The sequence below is a fragment of the Plectropomus leopardus genome, chromosome 4 (assembly GCF_008729295.1).
Source record: "Plectropomus leopardus isolate mb chromosome 4, YSFRI_Pleo_2.0, whole genome shotgun sequence".
Lineage (NCBI taxonomy): Eukaryota > Metazoa > Chordata > Actinopteri > Perciformes > Serranidae > Plectropomus > Plectropomus leopardus.
The window spans coordinates 25,964,648-25,990,388 of NC_056466.1; the positions used below are offsets into that span (position 1 = coordinate 25,964,648).

The window sequence follows — 25,741 nt, forward strand, 5'->3', positions numbered from 1 at the left end:
CATGCATCCCTCCATGGTACATATTATGATGTTATGATAACATTTGGAGGGTTTTTAGGTCATTTTTAACCAAAAAAAAATGTTATGGTGTCATGGTGAATCCATAATGGTATGGTGTTACCTCAAGGAAACATCTGCAATTTACCGTAATGGTACATTGTTGCCTCAAGGCAGCATTTGCATTTTATCAAGTTTCCATGGCTTAATTAGCAAATAAAGTACATTAAAGTGTTAGAAATTTGGGTTTCTTTATATTTTATTTTGAATGAAGGCCAGGAAATTACGTTTTCAGACATTTCTTGTGAGGAGAAATAGCTGAGCTGTTCCTTGAGAGAAAGTCTGCAAAAGAGGGACTCTGCACGGCCTCCAGACAGTCAGGTGAAAAATTAAAACACTGCTTAAGGTTTTACTACGGTCCTGCTGTTTTTTAAAAAAAGTTTTGCATCATAACTGTGGTTGTATTGTGTGAGTGTAGAAGGCCAAAAATGGGTATGTTGCCCACAGGCAACATTGTACCATAGAGGGTTAGCAGTCCCGCTGTCTGTTGTAACATGACTATAGATCTGTTGTTGTTTTTTTTTTTAACATAAAGAATAACTGTAGGTCTCTGTCAATTCTAATGTAATTGCAACACAAGGAAACAATGATTGTTACATAAGATGTTGATTATGCTTTAACATAGCAAACTTAATGGCTCCTTTTCTTTCAGTCTTCAAGGACTCCTGTACAACTGTTTTTCCAGACTTGCAATAAAAAGCATTTATATTGCAACTGATGAAATAACACTCATGTAAATACAATTTCAATAATGTCTGTCTTGCTAAAAACCTTGCAGCATGCATCGCATAAGCATTTCAGTGTCCTATATTGTTCAGCGACAGACTCTGAATGCTGGCTGCAGACATCCTCTACATGAACTCATGCTGGATTAAAACAGCCCAACACCCAGTGAACTCAAACTAACATCAATACCAACCAAAACACCATGCAACCTCGTTCACATTCTCTTGCATAACATCACACTGTGATACTGTGCAGTAATTGTTTCTGGGTCAAATCAGAACAGTTAAGTGGGCAATAAGGCCATTCAATTGCCCCTAAAATACACACTGGACCATTAGCCCATTACACTGCTACGTGGCAGGAAAACATCTGTTACCTAATAACAATTGGATTTGCCTGAATGATTAACCCTAAAAATGGGACAGAGTGGGTCAGTTGTAAAACAGGGGGTTAATGGAACAACTCAACAGTGAATGAAGTAACATTACAGGATAAATGGTCAATTACGTAAATGTAAATATATAAAGTTTTTTTTAAAAAAAGTAAACATTTGAACCCTGAGCAACTTGGCATAAACGTCCCATAAATTGCAATTAGTAGATTTAGAAATTATTTTTAAAAAGCTAGGGAAAAATGTCCAGAAACATATTTTAATAATAATTACATATTTAAAATTATTTTACAAAATTTGTATAATGTTAAGCAGTTTTTTGTCTTTTTGTTGTTTATTCATTTACTTACTTTCCCATTTTCTAATTCCCCGGTCATTTCATCTTAAGTTGCTCATTGCCTTTTGAAAGAAATCAAGCCAGTTCGGCTAGGTTTTAAAGGCTTACGTGCCCAAACAGAAATATGGCTGAGTTTAATAAGGAGAGCAGGAAACATCTACAATAACATCCAACAAGAGTAAGACAGCACATTGATTCAGTTAATTGTTGCCGTTACCAGAGGGAGCAAAGATTAGGAGCAAAAGCTGATACCTGGTTTACTCTGGGGCAACACTTGTCTGGAGGGTTGTGTCTCTAAGAAAAGAATAAAATCTAACAGTTAGTGTTTCTTTTCCAACCAAGACCTCCAAGCATGCCTTTGTGATGTTGGAGCTGGGAAGGAATGGCATTTTGAAAGGCCAAAAGGTTTGGACACATGCACTGCACATATATGTGAACTTCTCCATCTGTACTCGTTTTTCATGTTGAGTGCTATAGTGGATAAGAAATGCGGGTCATAGAGAAGGAAAAAAAAAAGCACTCAACCAATCAAAGGTGCCTTTGGTGGAGTCAGCCACTGGGTAAGTGATGAGGAAAGACATCAAGCAAAGACAATCTTTCAACTGGAATAAAACTACTTGACACTTTCAAGGATGCACCTTACAGTTGGAGTAGAGTGTGGAAATGAAATGTGAAAGGAAATGTACTGGTCCTATCGCTCTACAGAGGTTATGGCAAAGTTAAAATATTCATGCTCAAGTGTTTCAAACACCAAGCAAAGACAAGTCTTGTATACTTGCAGCCATCTAGTGGTTAAAGAGGAGGGGAGGAATAGGAGAAACAGAGGTGCCTGTGCATGTGCAACACAAGTTATATCAAATACTAGACAATGAGGCCAAGATTCACCACAGTTTTGTCCGGTGCAGACCTGTCATGGTTAATATTACTCTTAACTATATGCATAATTGAATATATTTCAATAATTTCTTTATGAAGATCAAGGTGGTGCTACTGAATTAACTGATGATCCACTGATAGTTTGCTTGTGCCAAAAGTTCCTTTGCATGCATTTCTTGGTGAATAAATGTACAAACTTCCCTTGCACAGGGACCTTGGTGAATCTGGACCTGCATTTCTGAATGTGTGTTTGGAGCTAAATGCTTAAACTGGTTGTAGAGCTTACTTTATGGATAACTAAACAAAAATCTTCTGCTTATGCTTCTGAAATGTAAATACTAGCCAATTTAGGGCTGCCCCATGAAAGTTGGAGACTCTAATCATAAGTCAAACAACCCACTGTTGACTGAGATAGCTTTAAGTTGAACAGTCTGGGTTGTAGAGGGGTTTTTTTGTTTTGTTTTTGGTCATTCAGTGTAAAAAAAAAAAAAATGACATGATGCAGTGGCCTGGAGTAGGAGATGCTTTGCACCAAAATGCTCCATATCAGATACAGATCAGAATCAGAATTAAAATCAGATTTAGAATAAAAATCAGAATCAGAATAGGGATCAGAACCAGAAATTAATTTATTACCAAGTAGGTTTTCACATACAAGGAATTTTCTTTGGTTTTTGGTGCAAATATTAAACATACAAAAAATATATCAGGAAATACAAATAGGAATAGAAATAAATATAAGGCAAAATACTGCAATAGTCACAAACCTCAATGTAGAACAGAGAAAACGCACAATAAAGTTTCTAAAAATATGAAAGAGATACTTTAAAAAGTATGATAGCATGATAAATATGTACAATGTAGATTTATAACTCCAAGTCAGGTACAGCCCTTACCAGATTGGTCATAGAGCTCTTTTGCAAGGATACATATGCCTTGAGGAGTGTAGTATAGAAATACATAATCTTTATGTTTCAGACTTCACACTCACTCACCAGCCAAGAAGCAAACCCTCCAGAGGCCAGAGTGGAGGGACATGCGAATCTCGGTGCTCTGGTTGAGGGGAAGGATGACGCCTTCCTCCAGGTAGAGCCAGTAGTCGGTGCTCACGGCGATCCCCAGCAGGCCCAGGGCGCAAACAGCAAACACGCTGCTCAGCAAAGTCAGCGCCTTCCTGCCACATAGGCTCATACCACAGCCTCAACAGCAGGGGGGGGCGCCACCGGCAGAAAGGGGATCTGGGAAAGGAGAAGAATTCAAAACATCTCCGTTAAGATCCCTAAAATAAAGGGGAGCAAGCTATCAGAAAACATCAAACTGTCCATGAGGAAGATGATAAAAAAGTGGAGGAAACAAAAACATTTCAGAAAAAAAAATACAATGACTTGTAAAGTCATTGTATATTGTATTTTTTATAAAGTTGTAAAAAGGACTGCCATGCTCGTACATGTTGTCACTTAAAAGAAAGCCAAAAGACAGACATTTACTCTTCAGGGTAACATTTTCCGTTAAAACGTTGTGAAACTGTCATCTAATAACTGAAAAACAGCATAACTTCCTTAAAAAATGACGATATGATTAACGCACGACAGTGTGATTAATAGTTTTCAGGCAGTAGATGGGTTGCTCTCAGAGGGACAGTCTGGGTAAAGTTCTGTTTCATCTCATTTCAGGTTTATAATGGAGGACTTTCAGAGCTGACTCCAGTCTGATATAGGTTTGAAATGAATGGAAAGTCATAAATGGGAATATGATAATAGATAGCCTTAACAAAGGACTTTCTTCCTCTTAGCTGAGAAAGAAATCTGGAAAAGATCCTCTCTCCTCCCAAGTCTCTCATTAGAATCTGAATAACCACATTGTGCAAGGCCAAAGGCTTAGTGGGGCATGTTTGAAAAAACATTATGTAAAGTTTTTCATTTGACTGTCCTCATGATGCCTGCAGCTAAAAGGAAAAAAAACAAAAAAACAATATAACTCAAAACACTGATAATTCTCAAAAGAGAGCTATACAACAGCTTTTTTTTTTTTTTTTTTTTACATTTTCTACAATAACACAACTTATGTCTCATATTCATTGCTCTGTTACATGATGCAGACGCAGCTCTGCAGATGGCGTACAGTATGTGTCAGTGTATGAATGTGTGCTCTCACCACACATAATGATGGATCTGTTCGTATGATAGCTAATGGCCACATTTGCCGGAAGCCGAAAAGTGCTGGGGAGGTTGGCATAGGACACGTGTCGAAAGGAATTGATTTTACATAATGAGTTCTCGGTGGGCTGTCATATTGAGCACCCACTGGGAGACTGGAAAGATGGAGTGAATGTGTCAAAGGATTTTGAAGTTTTTATAAGATTCGTGGGATTTTTTCTCTCTCTCCATGGATCAACGTCTTGTATCATGACTGGATGTAAAGCCTCAGTGGAATATTGAGTAGGAAGATCTCCACACATCTGCCAGCTTGCAGTGCATAACCAGTGTCTACACAGACAGAGCAGTCAGATGGAGAAGGGATGAGGTGTGGCAGTTGTGGTTATAAATAGAGTTTTTAAGAAGCCATTGCAACTAGTGTGTCAACAAATTGCATGTTTTCAGCACAGAGGAGACAGCTTTAGGGACTGATATACCATATACACTCTAAAAACTATGGAAAATCGTAGAAAACAAGACAAATGAGTCCTTAAATGTTATCTGGATGGTTAGATTGTGTTCAATGTATATATTCTTTGCAGGCAAAACATGCACTCAAGACCTCACACAGAGCCAGTTGCCCCACTTCTTAGATAACAAGTGTAATAAATTCAAGAAAACTATTGTTGTAAGTACAGCCAACACTATTATTAAAATATCTTTGTGCTCTATTCAGACACATAACCTGCTTTGTCTGTTCTGTTATTTCTGTTCTTATCTTGTGTCCATTTCTCTTCTTCCTGTGTAACAGTGCTTAGCTGTTTTTGTTTCCCTGTAATGTAATCTGAAATGTATCTTTTAAAATTGGAACACATTCTCTTGCTTTACATGACAAGATATAATGGGTGCGCACATGATATTACATGCTTTAGGTTGTTTACTCATCTAGTTACTCATCTTAATAACAGACCAAATTTGACATCTTATAAGTGCTAGGAAGTAGCAAGTTACATATGTACAAATGTAATTGTAATCGGTTACAGTTACTGGGAAAAAAAATCTGATTATGTTACAGTTACAAATCAAAATGTTGGTGATTACATGGGGGTTACATCTCTTTTCTTTAAAAAGTTTATACACATGGCCACAGTTGGCCCAGCGTGAGGTTTTATATGGCTTGCCAGATGTTTTGGGAAGAAAAAGTACAATTTAAAATGTACAATATGAATTGTTGTTTATGCTGTTTTATTGTTTGATAAAAGTCTCCTTAAATATGTATAATCTCATTTTTTTCAGATTTAGTGAGTTAAGAAAAAAAATTGATAAATTGGGATCGATGCACCATGTGCTTCTCAAAATGCAATACACTGCAATAGGTGTGAGCTTTTTGCCCATGATCCACTATTAAGTTTTAGTTTTGGCCCTCCATGGGAAAAAGGTTTGGGCACGAACATTATATTCACATTCACTCGGTTGCTTTGCATGTTCCTGCTGTACAGAAATGCTTTTTTTTGGCAAAGTCTATTTTCTGAAAATAAATAAATAAATAAATAAATAGATTTAATGCCTATTTTGAAACATTTGTGAGACAAAATAATCAAAAAGGAACCAAATGTAATAAGTAACATTACTCAAATGAAGTAATTAAAACAAAAACCTTGCTAATTCTATTTTAACATGGTAACTAGTAGTTTTTTTTTATGATACTTGTTTAAACTGTGTTTAAATTTGACCATTAAAATTATAAACAGAGAAAATAATGGTGTAAAAAAAGGGACACAAAATTTAATCTTGTCTATTTTGAGCTATAAATAGGAATCGTTTCCCTGTCTCTTGAGACTAGGCTGATAGTGATTGGAAGCAGTTCGGAAAAGCAATAAGAGTTCACTAAAGCACAGGGGACCCGCATTAATGAGACAGGACAATCATTAAAATTCAGCTATTCTTGACCACGGTGCAATCAGAGGCCATTCATTTTCAATGTGCATAGCTCTATTTCAGTCATTTAACATCAAGCTACATGTTGAGAAAAGTACTGATGCTCTCGATTCATAGACCTGTGCACGAGGGCTGTTTTTAGTTGAAAGTACACACTGAAGGACTGACAGCAGGTAAAAGTGCGTTTTCACAAATAGAGTATCACACTGAGAGAGAAATGAGCTATTTCAGCTGGTGGTACCTTTCAAGCACCTCTAAAAATAGACAAGGATTTTGTAATGATAGTGATGATGCTAAAAATAGCCAACCTGATAAGCATATGATGACATATTGAACTACAGTATGTATTTGAATTTAAATTTATTAGTCAATGATAAAAATTGTTATTTGTGTCAGTAATAAAGCTATGATTAGAAAAAAAAGATTCTGTGACACACAGTTGCTTTTCTGTGAGCTATTAAAGATTAGACAAATACAGATTGTTGTTTCAACAGTTGTCATCAAAAGGCCTGGACACAAATACTATTTATATATATCAGATTTTACCTGTATATCAACAGTATATCAGCTCTATTACCAGAGAACGATTTACCACAAAAACTAGGAGCTGCTAAATAATACTGTAGCCATTTCACAATCAAAAAATTTAAAAACCTAAAAACTAAATAAATTTATTAATTTTAAGTTATGTTTAGTTTATATCTAAATGTGAAGTTCACATGATTTTTTTGTATTGTACTTTACTTTAATTTATCTTTCTAAAAGAGAGGAAAAAGATAAGGATGCAAGCTATTTATGGACATAAGGCTGTGGGTCAAAGTTTCCTAATTTAACAAAAGCTTTGTGAATATCTTTTTGCACAGGTTTGAACTTGGCTAAACTAGACTTGTCTCATCTTGCTTTGCCTGGTAACATGGCAGGGAACTGAAAATGATATCAATGACAGTAAAACTGATGGATAAAAATAATTCTTACTTTCAACAAAGTTTATCACAAAACAGGCATGTGTACACTGAAGTCTCAGGATGAGTCCCCCACCCTTCAGACTACACACACAAACACTACACGCAGACAGACAGACTCAGTTTCCTCATATCCAATCCTTTATGAATATCAATAATTCCTCTTATTCTTCTGGTGTCTGAAGGATTATAATGGTGACTGAGCCTGGTTTTAGAAAAGGTGTTATTTTTATCAAAACAAAAATGTTTCTTATTAGATGTTCAAAGTCACTGCGACCAACACAAAACCCATGTGGTCCCTTGTGTGTCCCTCTCCTGCATAAACATCAACGTGATGTTTTGTTAAAAATTAAATTACAGAACCGTTTATACAGCTACAGCTGAAATGATTAGCTGACTAATCAATTAGCCAACTGACATAAAAAGAATTTTCAATTATTTCAATAAACATTTAAATGAATAAAAAGTGACTAAGTTATTTATTTTAATAATGATGAGGGGTTAAAAAAAGGTTAGAATTTTCTGCATTGGGTAGTTTACTTTTAATACTATAAGTGCATTTTTCTGATAATACTTACTCACTTTTACTTAAGTAACATTTTCAATGCAGGACTTCTACTTATACCAGAGTACTTTCACAGTGTAGTATTAGTACTTTTACTTAAGTAAAGGAACTTCATATTTCTTCCACTACTGGACGAGACTAACCTCTGCTCCTCCCTAAGCTGAACCTTTGTTACTGTCACCCAAAATATATTTCTCCTATATAGAAACTATCACTAACCAGGGTAAATATACAAAATACTCTAACCGATTTTTACAGAATACTTACCACAATACACAATCATGTTTTCAGAGAGATTTGACTTAAAGCAGCATTAATGTGATACTGAACAAAGCCACTAGGGGTCCAGAAGCCATCAAGTAAGGCAGAGGCAAGCTACTGCTGGAGTAAAGGGCACGTCATCATCAAAAGTAGGGCATTCTTCCTCTGTCTACTTTGTTAACATGCACCTACCCTCCCATCAACCTTAATTTAAACAGCTCACCGCCAAAGATACCACATTTTCCGAGAACAATTGGAAATTCAATAGCGGGGCGAAAAGAAACACAAATGTCTCCACTTTTCAACTGTTGGAGAATGCTATGCTGAAACACAGACGGGTGAGGCAAACCGTGTCTGTGATTGGTCAAGAGACGGCAGGGCAAGCGCATAGCTTTTATCCGTGCTTAAGAGGACAACTTGTAATAAATTGGGAAAATGTGGCTTCTGATATGAAACACAGCAGTAGTCTCTCACTGTACAACACAGCAATGTTTGAGATTTTGAGTGTAGGGATCATCTTAGGTTAAACAATTGTAAAGACAAACAATCACAAACTGACAGAGAAATCTGTGCATTGTTTATCTCTGTCAAGGGTTCGTCCACATCACAGCATGGATCTCTTTCAGCATGCTTATTGACCCAGCTGCTGTGGCTGTAAGAGTGTGGCTGTGAGTGCAGTCCCTCTGTAGCAGACAGGCGACTACCACTGTGGGAGTTTGTTGCTGTTGGCTGATGTTGTTAAGGCTGGCTGGAAGAGCCTGAGGACAATAGCAGTCCAATGCACGAGAGAGGAGATATGTCATTAAGCCACAGACACAGCTGGATGAAGCTGGCAATCCCCATCATCGGCCTGCTGAGATCTGCTCATACAGTTAAAGCAGACAGACTAAAGAGAAAACACAACCCACAGTGTACATGCACAGACCTGACATGCATACTCTGTTAGACCTTCTATATGCATGCTTATACAACATCATGAAAACATCATCATACATTACAGCATATTTTACTGACCAACAAACTTTCTATGGAGCCACTCTCTTTTGTCCTCACTTAATGCATTGTGAGTATTTAAGAGGAAGTGTGTCACAAGTCATAACGGTATTACAAAGACTGTTATATTTTTCTGTGCTGTGACTGTCAAAAATGTCATCCAGCATTAAAAGCAAAGTTTGAATAAAATAAATGGTACAGACAGATTATTAAGCAACTGCAGCAGCTATCAGCTATCTGTCTGATGACGACAATGCCAGTCTTTCAGCTATTTTCCATAAACAGACATCAGCATATGAATGCAGGTAATTTTTTGTAATAAAAAGCTGAATCATAGTCAGACGATGGACTCAGAGATGCATCTTGGCCAATGCCCTCCGCCTCTCTACACGGACTACCTGCTGCTCAAATATGATTGGTTGGGACTACTCTGACGACAAATAGAAACCAAAACACTTAGTCTTGTTAACAGACACAAAAGCATCACGTTTTCTTACTATCCTACCCAGATAGTTACATACTCTAAGGACAACAATTTCAACAAGGACAACATGTCTTTCCAAGTCATAAATAGTAAATATTGCAATTTATTGTATAAAAATAAGCCGACACAAGCCTCATTTTTGAAGAGCAAGTTCGCCATCAATAGAGTAACCACTACGTTAACCTTGCAGTAATTTTTTGAAGAAAGAAAACTCATTGAATATTTCTCATTGAATGATGACTTTGAAAATTGCATTTTTAAGCCCACAGTCAAATTCAGATTATAGATAAAGTGTTCCTGAAAGAACCAGTTGTAACAGAGGCTACACATCTCCTTTTAGTATATAAAAACTAGTGCCTGCATGGTAGATATTTTAACGGATTATGTGTCAACTAGAGCAACATCCGCATATATAATGCTCCGACTGTCTAAAGACCCACAGAAGCATTTCCTAAATAAGCGTGCTCACAGGTTAGGTCAGATTTAGGAAAAGAATCATAGTTGGGCATCATCATGTTATGTCCAACATATTCTCATCCTAACTTGTCACGTTGCCACTTTGTAAGTGGACTTCTGCGTGTACATATTATGAGTTAGATATCCCTCTGTGTCTGCTAGTTACATTCTGGGATGCTGCTAACATGCTCTCAACAAATGCATATGGTGGGATGACGCTGTATGTGGTAATGTTGAGGCAGCAACAGCACATGGCAACCCATGCCAGAATATCAACAAATGTTCATGCTGGCTGGATGGTAAGGATTAGGAGAACACATGGTAAGGTGTAGAAAAAAAAACCCATCACACTTTAAGATGGTAACCAAAGACTAGACTCCCACATCAAAGTCCGTTGTTTGTTGAACCAATCCGCCACTCTGCCAACCCACTCTATAGCTCTTTATATTACATCTTTACTGGCAGCGTTTAAACTTGATCATCCTGCCACATTGCATGTGCACACAACAGATGTTGTCATGTTCTCAAGTAATATCACCCATACGTGTATCGGGCAGATGTGCCAGGTGCCGTCCAGGCCGGCTCGCGTACGATAACACTCTGACCAGTTCTTCCTGGCCACGCTCTTAGCTGATGCCATCCAGCGACATTTCACGCACACACAAAAGGTGCCTTTTGAGGTTATGTACTTATGCCTAAAGTTGTGACAATATGGCGCTATTTTGCAAGTTTGGAATGAGAATGGGCGGCATGCAAGCAGAGGTAACATATTTTGGGGGAGTAATACACAGCCACTGAATTCTTTTGTGCAGTTGGAAAGAGCTAGTTAAACCTTTGCATCAAGAGCTACTAAAAGGTTTCTTGTTTTGAAGGACTGTGATTTTGTCGGGTTACCCAACTTTTTTATTCAGCTACAGTTATCTCACAGAGGACATTTTTCTTTCTCTCATCTATCAGCTGTTATGTTTGAGCTGTGCTGGCCCTCAGTAGGGAGCTAACAAGACGGAGCGATTTCTCAGTGGTCTAATTTTGGAGATGCCTCAACCCTCCCTTGAAGACAGGCCTACAAAAAAATGAGAAAATACAAATCTCTCCTGTGGGCCAGATAACTTACAACACATCGTCTGGCAAACAGCAGAGAGAGAGGTGGTGGTGGTGGTGGTATGAGCTGTCAAGACGGAGAATGAAGTGGAAATTTTGTGTCAAATTCTCACCTCTTCTCCACAGTGAAATCACAAGATTCGGGGCACAAAATCAGTCAGCTGGCTGTTAAATGTTACACCACATTTGCATATAAACAGCTGAACCAGTTGACCTCATGCAGAACATGTTCTCTTCCCTCACCCTCAAGACTCGAGAGCAGACTGCATCAAAACGCGGTACATCTGTAATGTCAGATCATCTTAATTTGATGGGGCAGCTCTGGATATAGCCCAAGCCCTTCACGCTGCTCCAAAGGCAGTTCCCTTATGTCTTTTAGCAAATGGTTTTGGCTCTGAGCTGTCATCCCCTGCGTCTTCCTTCATACAGTATCATAATCAGAAAGTGCACAGATAGCTTGACAGTTAGCTTGTTCCCTGCATTTTAATATCTGTGAATGGTCATAGAAATGTAATAGATAGATAAAAGATAAAATGTGGAAGATCTAAGCAAAAGACCCTGTTTGCTTTTGTTTACATCACAATAAATTATCCTGACAATTATCCACGTAGATATATTAGTAACAAAGCTAAAAGAGAGGTCTATTCAATATAATAAAACACATCTGAATGGCACAGTAGTGATCTCTAAAAGGGTTGACGCTCCATCCAGTCTGGCACAAAAAAACAGTAACCCACAGCACTAACATCCATATTCCTGTATTTGTTGTGAGAACAAGTCTCCCATTTATAAGTGCTTGACTTGGTTCTGTCGCCAGGCAACACTATACAGAGAGGCCTCCAAATTAGTCAGGCATGAATGAACTGATGAGCGAGTCCCAAATAAAGGCTTTCTATTTGGTAGTGAATTTTACATGCTGGGGAGGGGAAACAGAGGAAAACAGGACATGGACGCAGAGGCAGGAAAACGTCACAGAGGATTACAGAACAAAATATAAACAGGACATATCATATGCAGCCACGCAGGCACTCAAAAACACACAGAATAAAGACGAGGAAGGGTAGTCATTTTAAATACGTGACTGAAAGATATCGATTAAATATATGTGCATATATTCTAATAGTAATAGACATGCTATTTTAATGCACAGGACTAACAGAGTCACGGTGCAGCCACAGTATACTACCAGTCTGAATGAATACTAAAAAGTGGATCACTGTCACACTTAAAGGTGTTTAAATACTGAGCACCTCTCTCTCCTGTGAGAGCACTGTGTTTACTTTTAGAAGACATTCCCATGAGGATGTTACTGTGAGCCTCAGTGACGACTGAAACCGACGAGGTACAGCCAAAAGAGTGGGCTGAGGCTACAGGAAGTGCTTACTTACTGTGCTTAACAAATGTGTTTTACTGCTCAGCATTATAGTATAAACTCTATGAATAGTGAGTGAGGCTACTAAGACGAGAAATAGTAGAAATTACTAGCATCACTGCGCCACCCCCCTTACGACAGCTGTAACTGTAACCTAATCATTCTTATCATACTCTCACAAATATTCCTATGAAGTAATATGTAGCAAGGTTTTTTGTTGTCATAGCTGTAACATCAACAGACCTATAGCTAGTACAAAAGTACACACATTCACGTTTCTCAATATGGAATCTGCATCATGGCATTTAATGATGACATACAGCTGTGATTACTTGTGGGCAGGAGTGAACAGCTGTTAAACTGTCAACAGTGGTGTTGCTGAGTTAGCAAGATACCAGGAGGAGGAACACTGCTTGATTTTAATGAGAGGACAAATGGACGGGGCTGTAAAGGTTATTGTTTGACAGTCTGTGGATCCCTGAACCATTGAAAATATGCCCATAATGACTGGCTACCTATAAAACTGCATAAAGACTTAAATACCAGAGATGACAAATACAGAGATTCACTGATTGGTAGGCAGTGGTTAATTAAATATGTGGCCCAATACAGTAGATTTGCATTTGAAAAAATAGATAAGATAAATGCATTGCCTGTGACATTGTAATTATAGCATCAGTCAACAGCAGAGTTTACATGTAGGCCAGCTGACAGTCAGATAAATCCTGAAGCTTAAAAAAAAGAACTGGATAAAAGGCTTTTAAGAGAAAATTATCTGTAAAAAGTGAGTTTCTAATAGTACAAATGTTAGTTTTAATCACCTGAACTGAAACTGAACAAATCTTACACAAGTGGCATTTTCCCATCTTTGAGTCAAAGTCTCACCTTCTACAATATCAAACCCAGATAACACCAAAAATCAGTGTCTGCCTCAGGTAGACTCTCATCCGATTAGGTTGAAAGCTGCCATCCTGTACTGAACAGTGCCTAGAAACCATTTTTCCTTCTGCAATTGCAGAAAAATAATCCCCTGCTGAAGCCCACATCATCCCTGTCTGAGTGTGCGCTGTAACAGTTGTCTGGCTGGAACACAAAGGAGTGGATGTCAGCCAAGTAGGCCTGTGGGCCATTTGTTTACCATTGCTTACTCTCAGATAACTTTTTGTAGTGCTGCAGTGGTAAGTAAAGAGAAAATGTCCTAAGACTTTCAGTATCACATTACAATGTATGCAGCCTCCGAAACTGACAAAATCTCAAAAAGCACCGATTCATATAAACTGATTATGAATAATACAATGATGTCTTTCAAAAACATGCAGAGAAGGCAATGAGCTAATTAAAATGGTCCCAAAATAACAAGAAATTAGTTAAGAGTTACAGGAAAATTACCTAAAATACAAAAATGAAAGGAAAAGGGAACAAAGAAGCGGAAAAACAAAAACAAGCAAGAAAACGACCTGAAAATGGTGCAGAAAAAATACAAGTATATATATGTTTTTTGTAACATAATTTCAAATATATAACTGAAATGGCTTTTAATATAGTTTTCTAGATATTTTCCTTTTTTTCTTACTCATTTTCTAATAACTGTCCCTCTTTTAGAAAACTTAATTCCAGGTTGTTGTTTTTTTGACACTTACTTCCACCAATTTGTGGGAAATTTCCTGTCAAATTAGTCATTGCCTTTTTTTCTCTCCATGTTCTGGAAAAAAAACATCAAAATAATCTGTACAGGTTTCAAAGGGTAAATGATATTTTTTCAGCAGATTTCAGATCATTTGAAACTAATACATTATTGTAATTATTAGTCAGTGATGGCAGTTAGTTTAGCCAGAGTCTATTTGTTGGCCGCGTCCTCTGTGAAGTAATCAGAGCCAGCTGTTAGTTACGCCTGCCGTTTAATCTTTGGCTCGAGCTCAAAGCGCTGTCCGCGGTGCTGAAGCTCTGAAAGCGGTCCCGCGCTCAACAGTCAGTCAATAAAGAACTTACTCCAGTTCATCCTGTTGTTATACAAGAATGTGATGGGAGATAATTTTATCTAAAACCCATATACACACGTATTTTTTAACGCCGAAATATCAAAGTAAACGTATGGTGCCTCCTCTCTTTCCATTTCCTCTTCTATTGAAAACAAGTAGTTGTGTCGCACCGATTTTTCTTTATACAAACAGCCTACAGTGCATTATGTCTCGATTTGCATATCCGCCGATCCCACTTGTTTACTACGTGTAAACTCCACTCTTGGCATAGAAATAAGGGTTTACTGAGTTAATGTGCGTTAGTAGAAGCTTCCACTTTGATTATGAGTGCAAGCGATTGTCCTTTATAGGCTATAAGTATTTGAAAAGTCTAACTGCCATAAAGCAAATATATCTGAGACATGAAAAACAGTAAACAACAAACGCATTCCGTGGTATGTCAACTATCAACAGCGCGTTTCTCTGCACAAAAAAATATGACTGTGGCATTTATTTTTTAGACACAAATAAAAAAAACACAAATAAAATCGTCTATTACCTTCACGAAGAAGACTCGTTGCAAAAAAAGCACTGTTCTCCCTCGTCCTTTACTCTTTCTCCTCTGTTTCTCCCTGTTCAGTCGCTCCGTGGTGTCTCGGATTTAGCGCGCGATAAGCCTGTGTGGCGTCCTGGACCCGTGGCTGCGTAGCTCGCGCACCACCACTACTATCCAAGCCAGCACTAGTGGCGCGTGGCACGTGGCACTCACTCCACCTCTCTTCAGGTATGAGGGCAGGAGGAGAGGAAGGGAGATGCTGCGTGCACGCCGAGTGTTTTGAATGAGTTTGTGTTTTATCATATGCAGTTCTTAAGGTTTTCTGCAGATGTTAGACTTAGAAGGTTTGTGTGCTACAAATCACACACTTTTAGGGGGCATGGAGTTGTACCGTTACAATTTTGACCACTTGCCGAGTTTCCCGAAATGCTCATGCATATATTTGGCGCATGTGTCAAAACTGAGCACATAAAGTCAAGTGCTTTCTCAAAAGTTACAAATTGACACAGAAAAAGGTACTGTCATTACAGTGCAGTCTGACACATAAATGATGTCACATCCCACATAATAATGGATGGATTACTGAACGGGCCTATGGGAGTCAGGTCCAGGGGCCCAAGGTGTCAGGGCCCCCCTTGCTTTCACCTGCAAAATGTCACTCAAATTAACATGTAGTCTAGACTGCCAAATCTGACAAGTTGTTTTGAATTTATTTAATAATATAATATTAATTAAATCTAGGAAATCAGTTAACCTGAAATATGTAAGTAAATATAACTTCATCTTAATTTATGTTTTCTTTATATCTAATTGTTGAGTTTACTTAAATGTGATGTTGTTGTAACTTAAAAATAACAAGTATAATTAAGTCAAATTATAAGATTTAGCAACTTCAGTAAACCAAGTTTAATGCGCTATATGTCTGTATCCTACTCGTTGCAAACTAGTCAGTCACATTGTATTGTCTTAGAATCACAATGACTATAAAAGGGGCGAAACCACCACAAAGAGATACAAAATGACCATGAACAAAAAAGAACCACAAAAAGACAAAAGACCACAGACAACAACAGTGGCAAAATGACTACAAAAAAGGGCAAAACAAAAACTATTGAAAAAAGAAAAAGAAAAACTACAAATACACAGAGGAATACCCCAAAGGGGCACAAAATCCAGTCTGTTCTCATTCCAAACTCATCAAACACCACCTTTTGGTCAGCGATGTAGGTGTCAGACACCAACGCAGAACCGCACTTCACTTTTTGTGGCAGTATGATATGCCGCCAGATGGCATCAGTCTGAAACGCTGCTGGTAAGGACAAAATATAAGGAGCTTGAATGTCCCTTTATGGTGGGCAGGGGTGGAGGTGGCCTGTACTAACAAACCCCGAACTTTACCCGGACTTTTCAGCCTACGCTTTGCTTCCTGTATGAACAATTAGCCAAACCATGATGTGCTTTTCTAAACCTAACCATGTGCTTGTGTTGCACAAGAAACCTAAATACGAGGTGTTTTACCAGTTTGTTTTTAAAAGGACTGTAAGCATTTGAGCAGAAATTGTACATTTCTTGTGAAAATGGAAGTGTATTAGGTAAAGACACAATGCATTTAACAGGCATAAATTGATGCATCCTCCCAGGACGTCATCAACAACAGACTCAGGAGGATACCAAGAGCATCATATGTAGACATGAACAGTACTGACGAAGTAGTGACATTTGGCAAGTAGGGATAAGAATTTGTTGGAAAACTACATAGAAATGTGTAATGTCTACAAGGAGGTGCACAACATTACCAAAATGAGGCTTAACAACTAATATCTGTGTGTTTTGCTCCTTTGAAGAAGAGGTAGTGGTGCCTGTTGCATGCCTGTGCCCAGAAGTCAACTGCCTCATAATCCGCCCATGCACATAATGCATGCCATGAGCAAGGTTTGGTCACTGGCCAGGCAAAGCACCCAGCTCCCAAAAAGCCTCTGTCAATTCCCTGCACAAAATTCTATTCTTATATCACAACCTATAACCATAACTCAGCAAAAAAGGCTGTGTATTTGCTTCTAAAAAAACAAAGTAGAAAAAACAAAAAATGGGCTGCAGTATGAACGACACAACATAATGAGTATTAACACTGACTCTGATGAGAAGCCTCTTTGGCAGCCTCTGTTTTTGTTACTTTATTTCCTCAAATTCTTCCTTTATGTTTCTGCCCCTTTGAATTGGCTTTCCTCCAGTGAGAGACAAACAGTGTTTTTATTTTTTCATAAACACATGCTGTGCCTCCAAAAACCAAGGGGGATATTCTGCCAAAGAAAAGAGCCTTTAACAGAATCACTCAGTGGCTTTGGCTCTTTTTTGTACTGCAGTTACTCAATAAGATGCATTTGTAACATCTGGTTCGTACTTCATGTGGAAACAGATGTGTAATAGTCTGTCACATGTTTCCACATGAGGTCAGGAAGCTTGTGCAATTACAGAAAACAGTGACTAGACAGATAAAAGATGTGGCCTGCATATTTAATTAACCAAGCTAAAATTTGTGTTTGATGTGACAGTTTAATGATAGCATCTTGTGTTCAGAACAGCGCAGATTTATAGAGAGTCTGAGCTGCTGTCACACTTAATTCAGCACAAACTGCCTCAGACTATATGGACTTTCAGGAGCATCGGGTGAATGTGTACGACTACCCTACACATTCTGTTCCTGACTGATCACTTTAAAGTGAATGAAGAGGCCGTAATCGGCTCTGACTTGGCTTTTCACATAACCTCACATTGACCTAAACGACCGAAATCTTGTAGAAAGTCTTCCTAGAAGAGTGGAAGCTATTATAGCTGGGGGGGGGGGCAACTCCACATTAAGGCATCATTTAATTGGCCAAATAAATAATTTAAAAGACTGAAATTTGCACAAAAGAAATAGTGGAAGCTCTCTGAGGCCACTCTCACTCCTGAAATGCGCAAAATGGTTAGTTCACCCTTACACTAGGGTTTGTTTCTAAACTTAGATAAAGCCAAGTGACCAACTGCTGACTTTGGAAAAAAAAAAAAATTAAAAATCACATGATCAGAAGATTGGGGGGCAGGCAGAGACTGCTTTCCGAATAGGGCACAGAATTTGGTTACGCCCCTGGTGAACACTAACAGCAATCATGAACTGTCTTGGGATCCTACAATTATTTGGGAAATTGTGAGCTTTCTCTGTGCAGAGCAAGGTAATGACATATGATGAAGTATGACCCCTAGTTTGCCCTAACTAATCTTCAGTACCGTAGTAGTGAGAGGCAAGTAATAAGCAGGTTTATTGTGCATTTAAAGAGCTAAAACACACTTGTAAATCAGGGTATTTTGCTACAATAATGTAATAATTTGACTGCATGTAGACTGAGTGTGATTATATTTTCTTTTCCTTTACATAAACATAAATAATTCAGTCAGCTTCCATGAGACACCATGGCTTAGTCATTATTCACAAAGATGCTAATGTGTGCCAGACTGCAACAATAACGCATCTGTTTCACTTGAGGCCAAAGCAGCTCTCGTAACAGGACAATACGGTTATATACCATTTATCTCGACCAGTTTCATAACAGATGAAGATGTGTTTACAAGCATGTGCGTGCATTTGTCAGTTTGTGTAATAGAGGGAGAAGGAGAGAAACCAGTGGACTGAAACATATAAGGTGTTAAACAAATGCTCGCACGCCAGCTGGTTCCACAGTCAACACACTGCAGGGCTTTCTCTAATCACATTGCAGCTATGCATCGTATGAAAACACGTGAAGAAATCAACGCAAATGAATAGTTATGCACAGCATGTTTTTGCATTACAGCAATATTACACTTCAAGAGACAAGAAAATAGTTTTAAATGTAATTAAATAATTACACACAATTGGAATTACTATATTTCTCATACATGTTGTCATATATAAGTTATAAGTTAAGTGAGGTCTTACAGGCTTATTTGACATTCAAGAGCAGTGGAGCAAAGATTGAAAAGTTTGTAACACAGCTCTGATACACCACAGTGGGCTGTAAAACCTCTCTCTATCACTCTAAGCCTCCATTTAGGACACTGGCAGCCTGCCAACGAGGAGCTGTGGTAATTATGGGCCCTCGTTTAAGAAAACATCAGTAAGATGGATGAAAGCTATCAAGGAAGTTGTGAGGAGTGTGAGGATATGTATAGTGGTTTCAGTTCTGTGACTAACAAGATAACGGAGAGCCCAAAAACTGGAGGAGAGGTCAAGGTTGGAAGAAATAAGTGGGGAACGTTTCAGCAATCAGTACAATAATGGGAGACAGCAGTAAGACTTGCAGACTGTTTTTTGGGTTTTATCGTTTTCTTTGAATATTAAAGTTTATATCTTCCAAAAACAAGTTCATGCACCCTTTTATTCCTGTAAATCATATACTCTGAAAAAGGAAGCAACAGAATGTTAAAAAAATGAGGGGCAGAGCTGAGTGGGACCTCTTGGGCTCCAGCCCTGCATGTTCTCTCTTATTGGAGTTATCCCCCAAAGAAAGCTAATATAATTGAGTAAATGTTCTGTTGCATCATTTTCAATTCAGAGTATTAAAGGCATTTACTTACTGGGGATCCTTGATTTTGCAATAGAGAAGCCTAGATTGTTATGGCTTGGATTCAAATGTATCAGATTTGTCAGCTAAACAGTCATTCTGTGAACTCTATGCCAGCAAAGTAACTATAACAAAAATAGGTTTTTGGATTAGTAATGTTATTTACGCCAGAGTTATGTAACTTGAAAATAGTAACAATCAAACGATTTTGGCCTCTTTTTAGGTAGCAGGAGTTAAAATTAGTCATCCTCAATGTTTGTTGAGTTAGAGTTTTATAATGATGAAGACAGCTGGAGAATAGTTAGGTACAAAATAGAATGTAGGCTCTACATTTTTTTTTGCTTTTCAAAAGTATCATGTTTTTTCCAAATGATGAACAGATTTTAAAGTGCTGTATTTTGTCAAATAGCTTTTAAAAGCTCTTTTTATAGTCGCTATAAATTATATTAATATAAAAAATTTTTTAAAAATCTCCCTGGACACCCCTATTTTGGGGCTAAGCCCAGAATGTCTATTGTCCGCATCTGTATCTACTGCTATAGGGAAACATTGCAATTCTCATAGCTATACCTTTTGTTTAATGCATTTTTTTTCTTGTAAGTTGTAACGGGTATTTAATAAGGTGACAATTGGGCCCTTTAATGGGCTCAGATAAACCTCCTTCTTGTTTAAAGAGGATGGCACAAATTAAAGTAAAATGTAGCAAAGCTCTTGCCATGTCAGTCAAGCACCCAAGCTGTGATGCTCCTGCTTCTGACAGCAGTGAGTGCTATACGCCATTGTCTTTCATCACTAACACCTGTCTGCCTTCACCAGGACTCAAGCTCAACCATCCAACTAATGACGAAGCCTAGAAGATGCACACAATTGATCGAAAACCCACAACACCTCTGCATACGTGTAGAGTCATAGAAAAACACATTTTTACATGCCCCCGTACACATATTTACATCATTATATATGGTCATAATGATGCTTAAACACCCACACCTATGAAAACTGAACTAGTTAGACTGGTAGGAGGAGATATGCCTACTACTGAACATGCAACATACCACTCCTGTGAGCTGCACACAGATGTGTTGAAATCTAGTAAAAGCAAGGGAAAGCTCAGCTTTCTCTGTTCAAGTTTTGTGTGTTACAAAAACTGTTTAAAATTTGTTTTATTAATGGAATGCATATACTGTTCGACATAAAAAATCAAATCAAGCAGTCCTGCTCCGTGTCTTTGCCAAGTATTATTTTAAGTGTGTACTTTTTTCAGTGGCCTTGTTTTATTTTTGTTTTTTGCAAACATTTTTAATGAGAAAATCTGACAGGTGACACTGATGCATCTCTCAAAATAGATCGACATGCACCTTTTCCCAGCTGAGGGGAAACAAAGCGTGCACCGAACTGTAACATAGGAAAGCCACAATATATTGTTGTGTGTGGTTGTTTGCCTCTCTGCACCAATTAAAGTACCCTTACAGTTTACATCCATGTCTGTGAAAACATGGATGCTTCACACATATCTTTCTCCTGGCAGCACAGAAGATCTATACAATCAGCAGAATTTCAAGGTGGGCGCCTAAGATTTGTGTCACCAATTCAGTATCTGACTAAATGTCTCCCTCTCTGTTCCTGAGTTATGACATTGAGTAATGGTCAATGGTTAGGACCTGCCACCAGCAGTTATCGTTGTAGCTTGGAGGCGCGACCGCACGATCTGTTTGGTGTATTCTGTGTTGAGGCAGTGTTGTTATGTGAGGCGGATGTGTAACTGTCATGGGTAAAAATGAGAAGGAAACACTATAATTACTGCAAGAGGAAAAAGAAGGATAAAGAGTACCTGAGATGACACCCTCCTGGTATGCCGAATGGATGCCAGGGTCTGGAGGATCTGGGTTCCATCGCTGATCCCTCGTTGGTGACACAGTTGTCTACTGCCGTCACTTAGGTGGTAGCTTGGCACGCTACTTGTAGGAGGAGAGCGCTATTTCACCCCTCGCTCATTGCGTTGTTTGGTTGGTGTCCTCAGACAGTATGACAATACTGTCATCCTAGATCTTTTCCTGGAGTGTGTGTTGGTCACCTTAGGAGCAGCGATCCGCCTACACTCCTGAAGAATCCTCAATGCGTTGCGGTGACTTTAATCTGCTCTGGGCATTAGCTAATGTACTTGGAAGGTGATTGGAGGGCCCTGTGTCGTGGTATGGTTCTGGGACCGGTTTAGAATGGCTGGCGTGGACCCAAGCAGCCTTTCCTGCAACCTTTACAGCCGTTTCAGCGGTGAGCACCTGGGATGGATGGTGACGGTCTGCTTCCAGTGATGCTTCCTGTGGTCTTTAATGGCTTCAGGTTCTGATGCACTGCTGCGGCTGCTGAGATAACTTTTCACCTGAGAAGTAGTAGCAAACAGTTATCACATAAGTTTGTAGTTGGAATAGAATGCTTAACTGGACCTATTTCATTTTTGGGGTGGCGTCCAAAATCTCTGAACATGCTTTTAAAAGGGGTAAGACCATGTTTTTTCTTACGCGAGTGTGCATGTAAAAAAGCACTGGAGGAAGTGCTTCAACTCATGACAGTCCGGTTTCATTGTAACCTTTTACCAGTTTGGCCTTGATTGTACAATTTTCCTTTTCCACAGCACCGTGCACACTGGATAAGAACAGTGATGATGAATTAGAACAGTAATGATATATATTTTAAAGCCTAAATAGATCAACACTTAAGAGAACGCCTTGCTGACAAACACCGATCCACTGTCACAACTGATAATTGTTGAAAGACCTCATCTGGGTATTATTTTAGTGAGCAGTGCTTTTGGCACTGCGCTGGTGTCTTGCTTAGCTGTGGGAAAAACTTCAACCCATTTACTGAGCATGTCAACAATAACAAGACAGTATTTATTGCCTTCACATCTTGTTAGTTCAATGACATTCATCATAAAATGGTCAAATGGTTTATGTATTGTTGGCTGCACAAACTGTACATTTCCTGCAAAAATCTTGTGCAAACACAGAAAAATCCGAAAAATCCCAGTCAATAGCAGTACACATTCCCCCTTTTGCACCAGATTTTGACCAGAGAGCACTTTACTGTGGAGGGGAGAGTGACTTGAGAACAGCGATCAGTGCTTTCAAGTCACTTCAGTGTAAGGGTTAATTTCAGTGGGTGTGTCTGGCAAGACAACGTGGAGGGAATCATGAACTTGAACCCATTGCAGTTTGCTTAAACTAGTTTTGTGACCATTAGGCCAAGTGTTAGCACAGTGCTAATGTATTTGTCTTACAGGCCTCTTTTAATGGTGAACAGATCATAATATCACAGAAAAAAAATGTAGCAATGCACTTCCACCTGGCAAAGTTGGCCTCACCAGGTTTTCTTTTAATGCTGCGTTTGAAATTGCTGAACTTTCACAGAAACCCAGAGCTAAATAGGTGAAGCTGAATTTTTCTTGTCAATGTTGTTTTTGAAAGAAAACATGAACCAGGACTGGGGATCTTTGTGCATGGGAGTACTGAAAAACACGTTTGCCAAATCAGCAAACTGTGTGGCTTCGTGTGAAATCACTACCAAAATTGTGTGTGGATTTGATATTAACGATGCACATGGATGGACAGAGGCATTAACTGCCTGTAAATGTTGGACAAAACTGTGTTGGCAGGCCGGTATCATGAATTTTCTTTACTGTAAAAATGGTGATTGCACAGGAGAGTCGTGACAGGGGAAAATGACTCCATCCTGTCACAATTAATCAAAAATAGATCAAATACCTTTAAATGCTTTGCGTTTAAATGGCTTTTGCTTCATGCGTGGCCAGAAATCAGACTTTGGGTGACATACAGGGGTGTCGCACCTGTCATGTTGACAATAATTCAGATGGCACCTCGGATAATTCAGCCATGTCGACCGTGGATTATTGAACCACACTGTGTGTCCTATTCACAATAGCAATGAGCTCAGTTGTTCTCTTAACTAAGGCAGTGAATACATCACCCCTTTTGCTGCACAGCTTTGTGGGATCCCAATCCGTGGGACTGAAGTCAGTCAGCTACGAGTGTGGACCCATATTTCCAAATCCTTCCACTGTCATCCAGCAGGCTTGGCCGGCGACACGTGTGGACACGGAGCTCCATACAGCTTATTCTGAGACAGAGATACAGAAAACAGCGGCAGCCTCCTTTGTCCAGAAAACATGTTTACACAACCTTTCTACTTCCTGATTTACACCATACTTTCTCAAAACTTTCAGATACATGTGATGTGCAGTGTCATCAGTCTGTCTGCATGTAACAGGTTCCTTGGGTGCTGCGTGTGCGCTATTTTTAGAAACTCAGCATTCACCTGATTCTGTGAGGACAAGAGACCATTGTGATGTGTGTGTGAGGACTGAGTTTGGACTGCATTTCACCATTTGTGTGTTCACAGGCAGTGTTCTAACTGTGAGGTTAACACAGTACCTAAATGGCACATTAGATTGCTCCCCATCAAGTTAATGGGACAATGTTCAGATAACAAAAAAAAAGTGTTTTGTCATGGTGTCAGCAAGTGTGCGTGATGAAGGTTTGGGTGTAGGGTTCCATCATAGAAATAATATGTAATATCTGCCACTCTTGTTTGGTGGATTTGGTAATGTTGATGCTTTTAGGACAGATAATGCAGCTCCTGAATCAGCTGAGATTACATAATTTACTGCTGTGCTTAAAGTTTACTCTGGCAATTTTCTAAATCCTTCATGTTTATCATTATACAATGCAATTGCAGGCTGTTCAGGTTTGGTCATTTTAATCTTAGCTTCAGTGTATTCAATGGCACTACTCACTATTCTGTCATAATCAGTCTGAGATTGTGACTCACCCAATATAATGTGTGTATGTGCTGCAGGCTGCTCCGTCACTTGGGGTCTGGCCCCCTCCTCCTGCTCTCAGTCTGACATGGGATGTGGGATTTTCTCTTCTTTTCGAGTCCGAATCAGGGTCCAGCCAGAATGGTTCTTGTGATTTGAGAACAGACAAAGAAGTAAAAAGAAAACATGTTAGTTTGTTCTTGTGTATTATCCAGTTTATCTTTTTTTTCATCTATCTTGTTGCTCTGCTTTAACTCTTTCCCGTTCTCTCAACTTTGGAAAGCATAGGCTGTGTAAAAAGAATTAGGCAGTCTGCCGCGAGTGGCTTATTTATCTTTTGCTGTCGTCTGGACATGGCTGCATGTTCCTCTGCATCTCTCTGCTCCCACGTCTTCAAGCATGCCTTAAGCTGGTCCAACTGATTCTGGCTGTAGCTTCCTGTCGCTGGGAAGCCCATTTCAACCCACTTATCAAATTGAACCACAGATATCTGATATATGTTTTGATAGATACATTTATAACTGGTGGAAGGAGTACAGAAAAAGTGTCCCACCAGATTTCTCTTTACTCTGACTTTTACCTAATCTCTATTTGTTTGTCTCTTGGGTTTTTAAATAATGGTCCACTTGTTAGGCGAATACACCAAAACCGAGTGGAACACTATGAAATAATCAAGACACTTTTGTCTACACTACCGTCATTGTGTGAGATTTTACAGTTTTTCATCCTTAGTGCACTTTGATCAACTCTGTAACCTCTCCTGAAATTATTTATGAGAATGTATTTATTCACTTCTTACCGTGTAAGTTCTTTATTCCCAATATCCCAGGATTCGAGCGTTGACCAGGTCCCTGCTGGTGACAGCTTCTCATCCGCAGCGAGGAATCTCTCTGTCTTGGTCAACCTCTGTCTTCCAACGGAGTCCAGATCAGCCGTCTAATGCCATCCTCGACGTCAAGTTAATGGTTGAAATTACTGTATGTCTATTTAAAGGAAACAAAAGTAGCTGTCTCTTGTATATTTTAATGAAGTGATGAAAGAGAATAAAAAAGATGGGTTTAACAGAGTCAATCTATCTCAGCTGAAAGGACAGAATTCAGACACCTAGAGTGTACTGAGTGAGTTTGACAAAAGAGATCACATATTCAGTCACATATTT

The 25,741-nt window shown here is 38.8% G+C and overlaps 1 protein-coding gene across 1 annotated transcript in view; it reads right to left on the bottom strand.

Moving 5' to 3' along the window:
- LOC121942496 (voltage-dependent calcium channel gamma-5 subunit) overlaps positions 1-23,812 on the bottom strand; it is a 69,895-nt gene extending 46,083 nt beyond the window's left edge. Inside the window, exons 1-3 of the mRNA XM_042485713.1 lie at positions 23,733-23,812; positions 21,580-22,128; positions 3,383-3,625 (exon numbers count right to left, since the gene is read on the bottom strand). Of these exons, the coding sequence (XP_042341647.1) occupies positions 3,383-3,578 (196 nt within the window). The 5' untranslated portion in view covers positions 3,579-3,625; positions 21,580-22,128; positions 23,733-23,812. The remainder of the gene's footprint in view (positions 1-3,382; positions 3,626-21,579; positions 22,129-23,732) is intronic.
- Between the last annotated feature and the right edge of the window lie 1,929 nt (positions 23,813-25,741).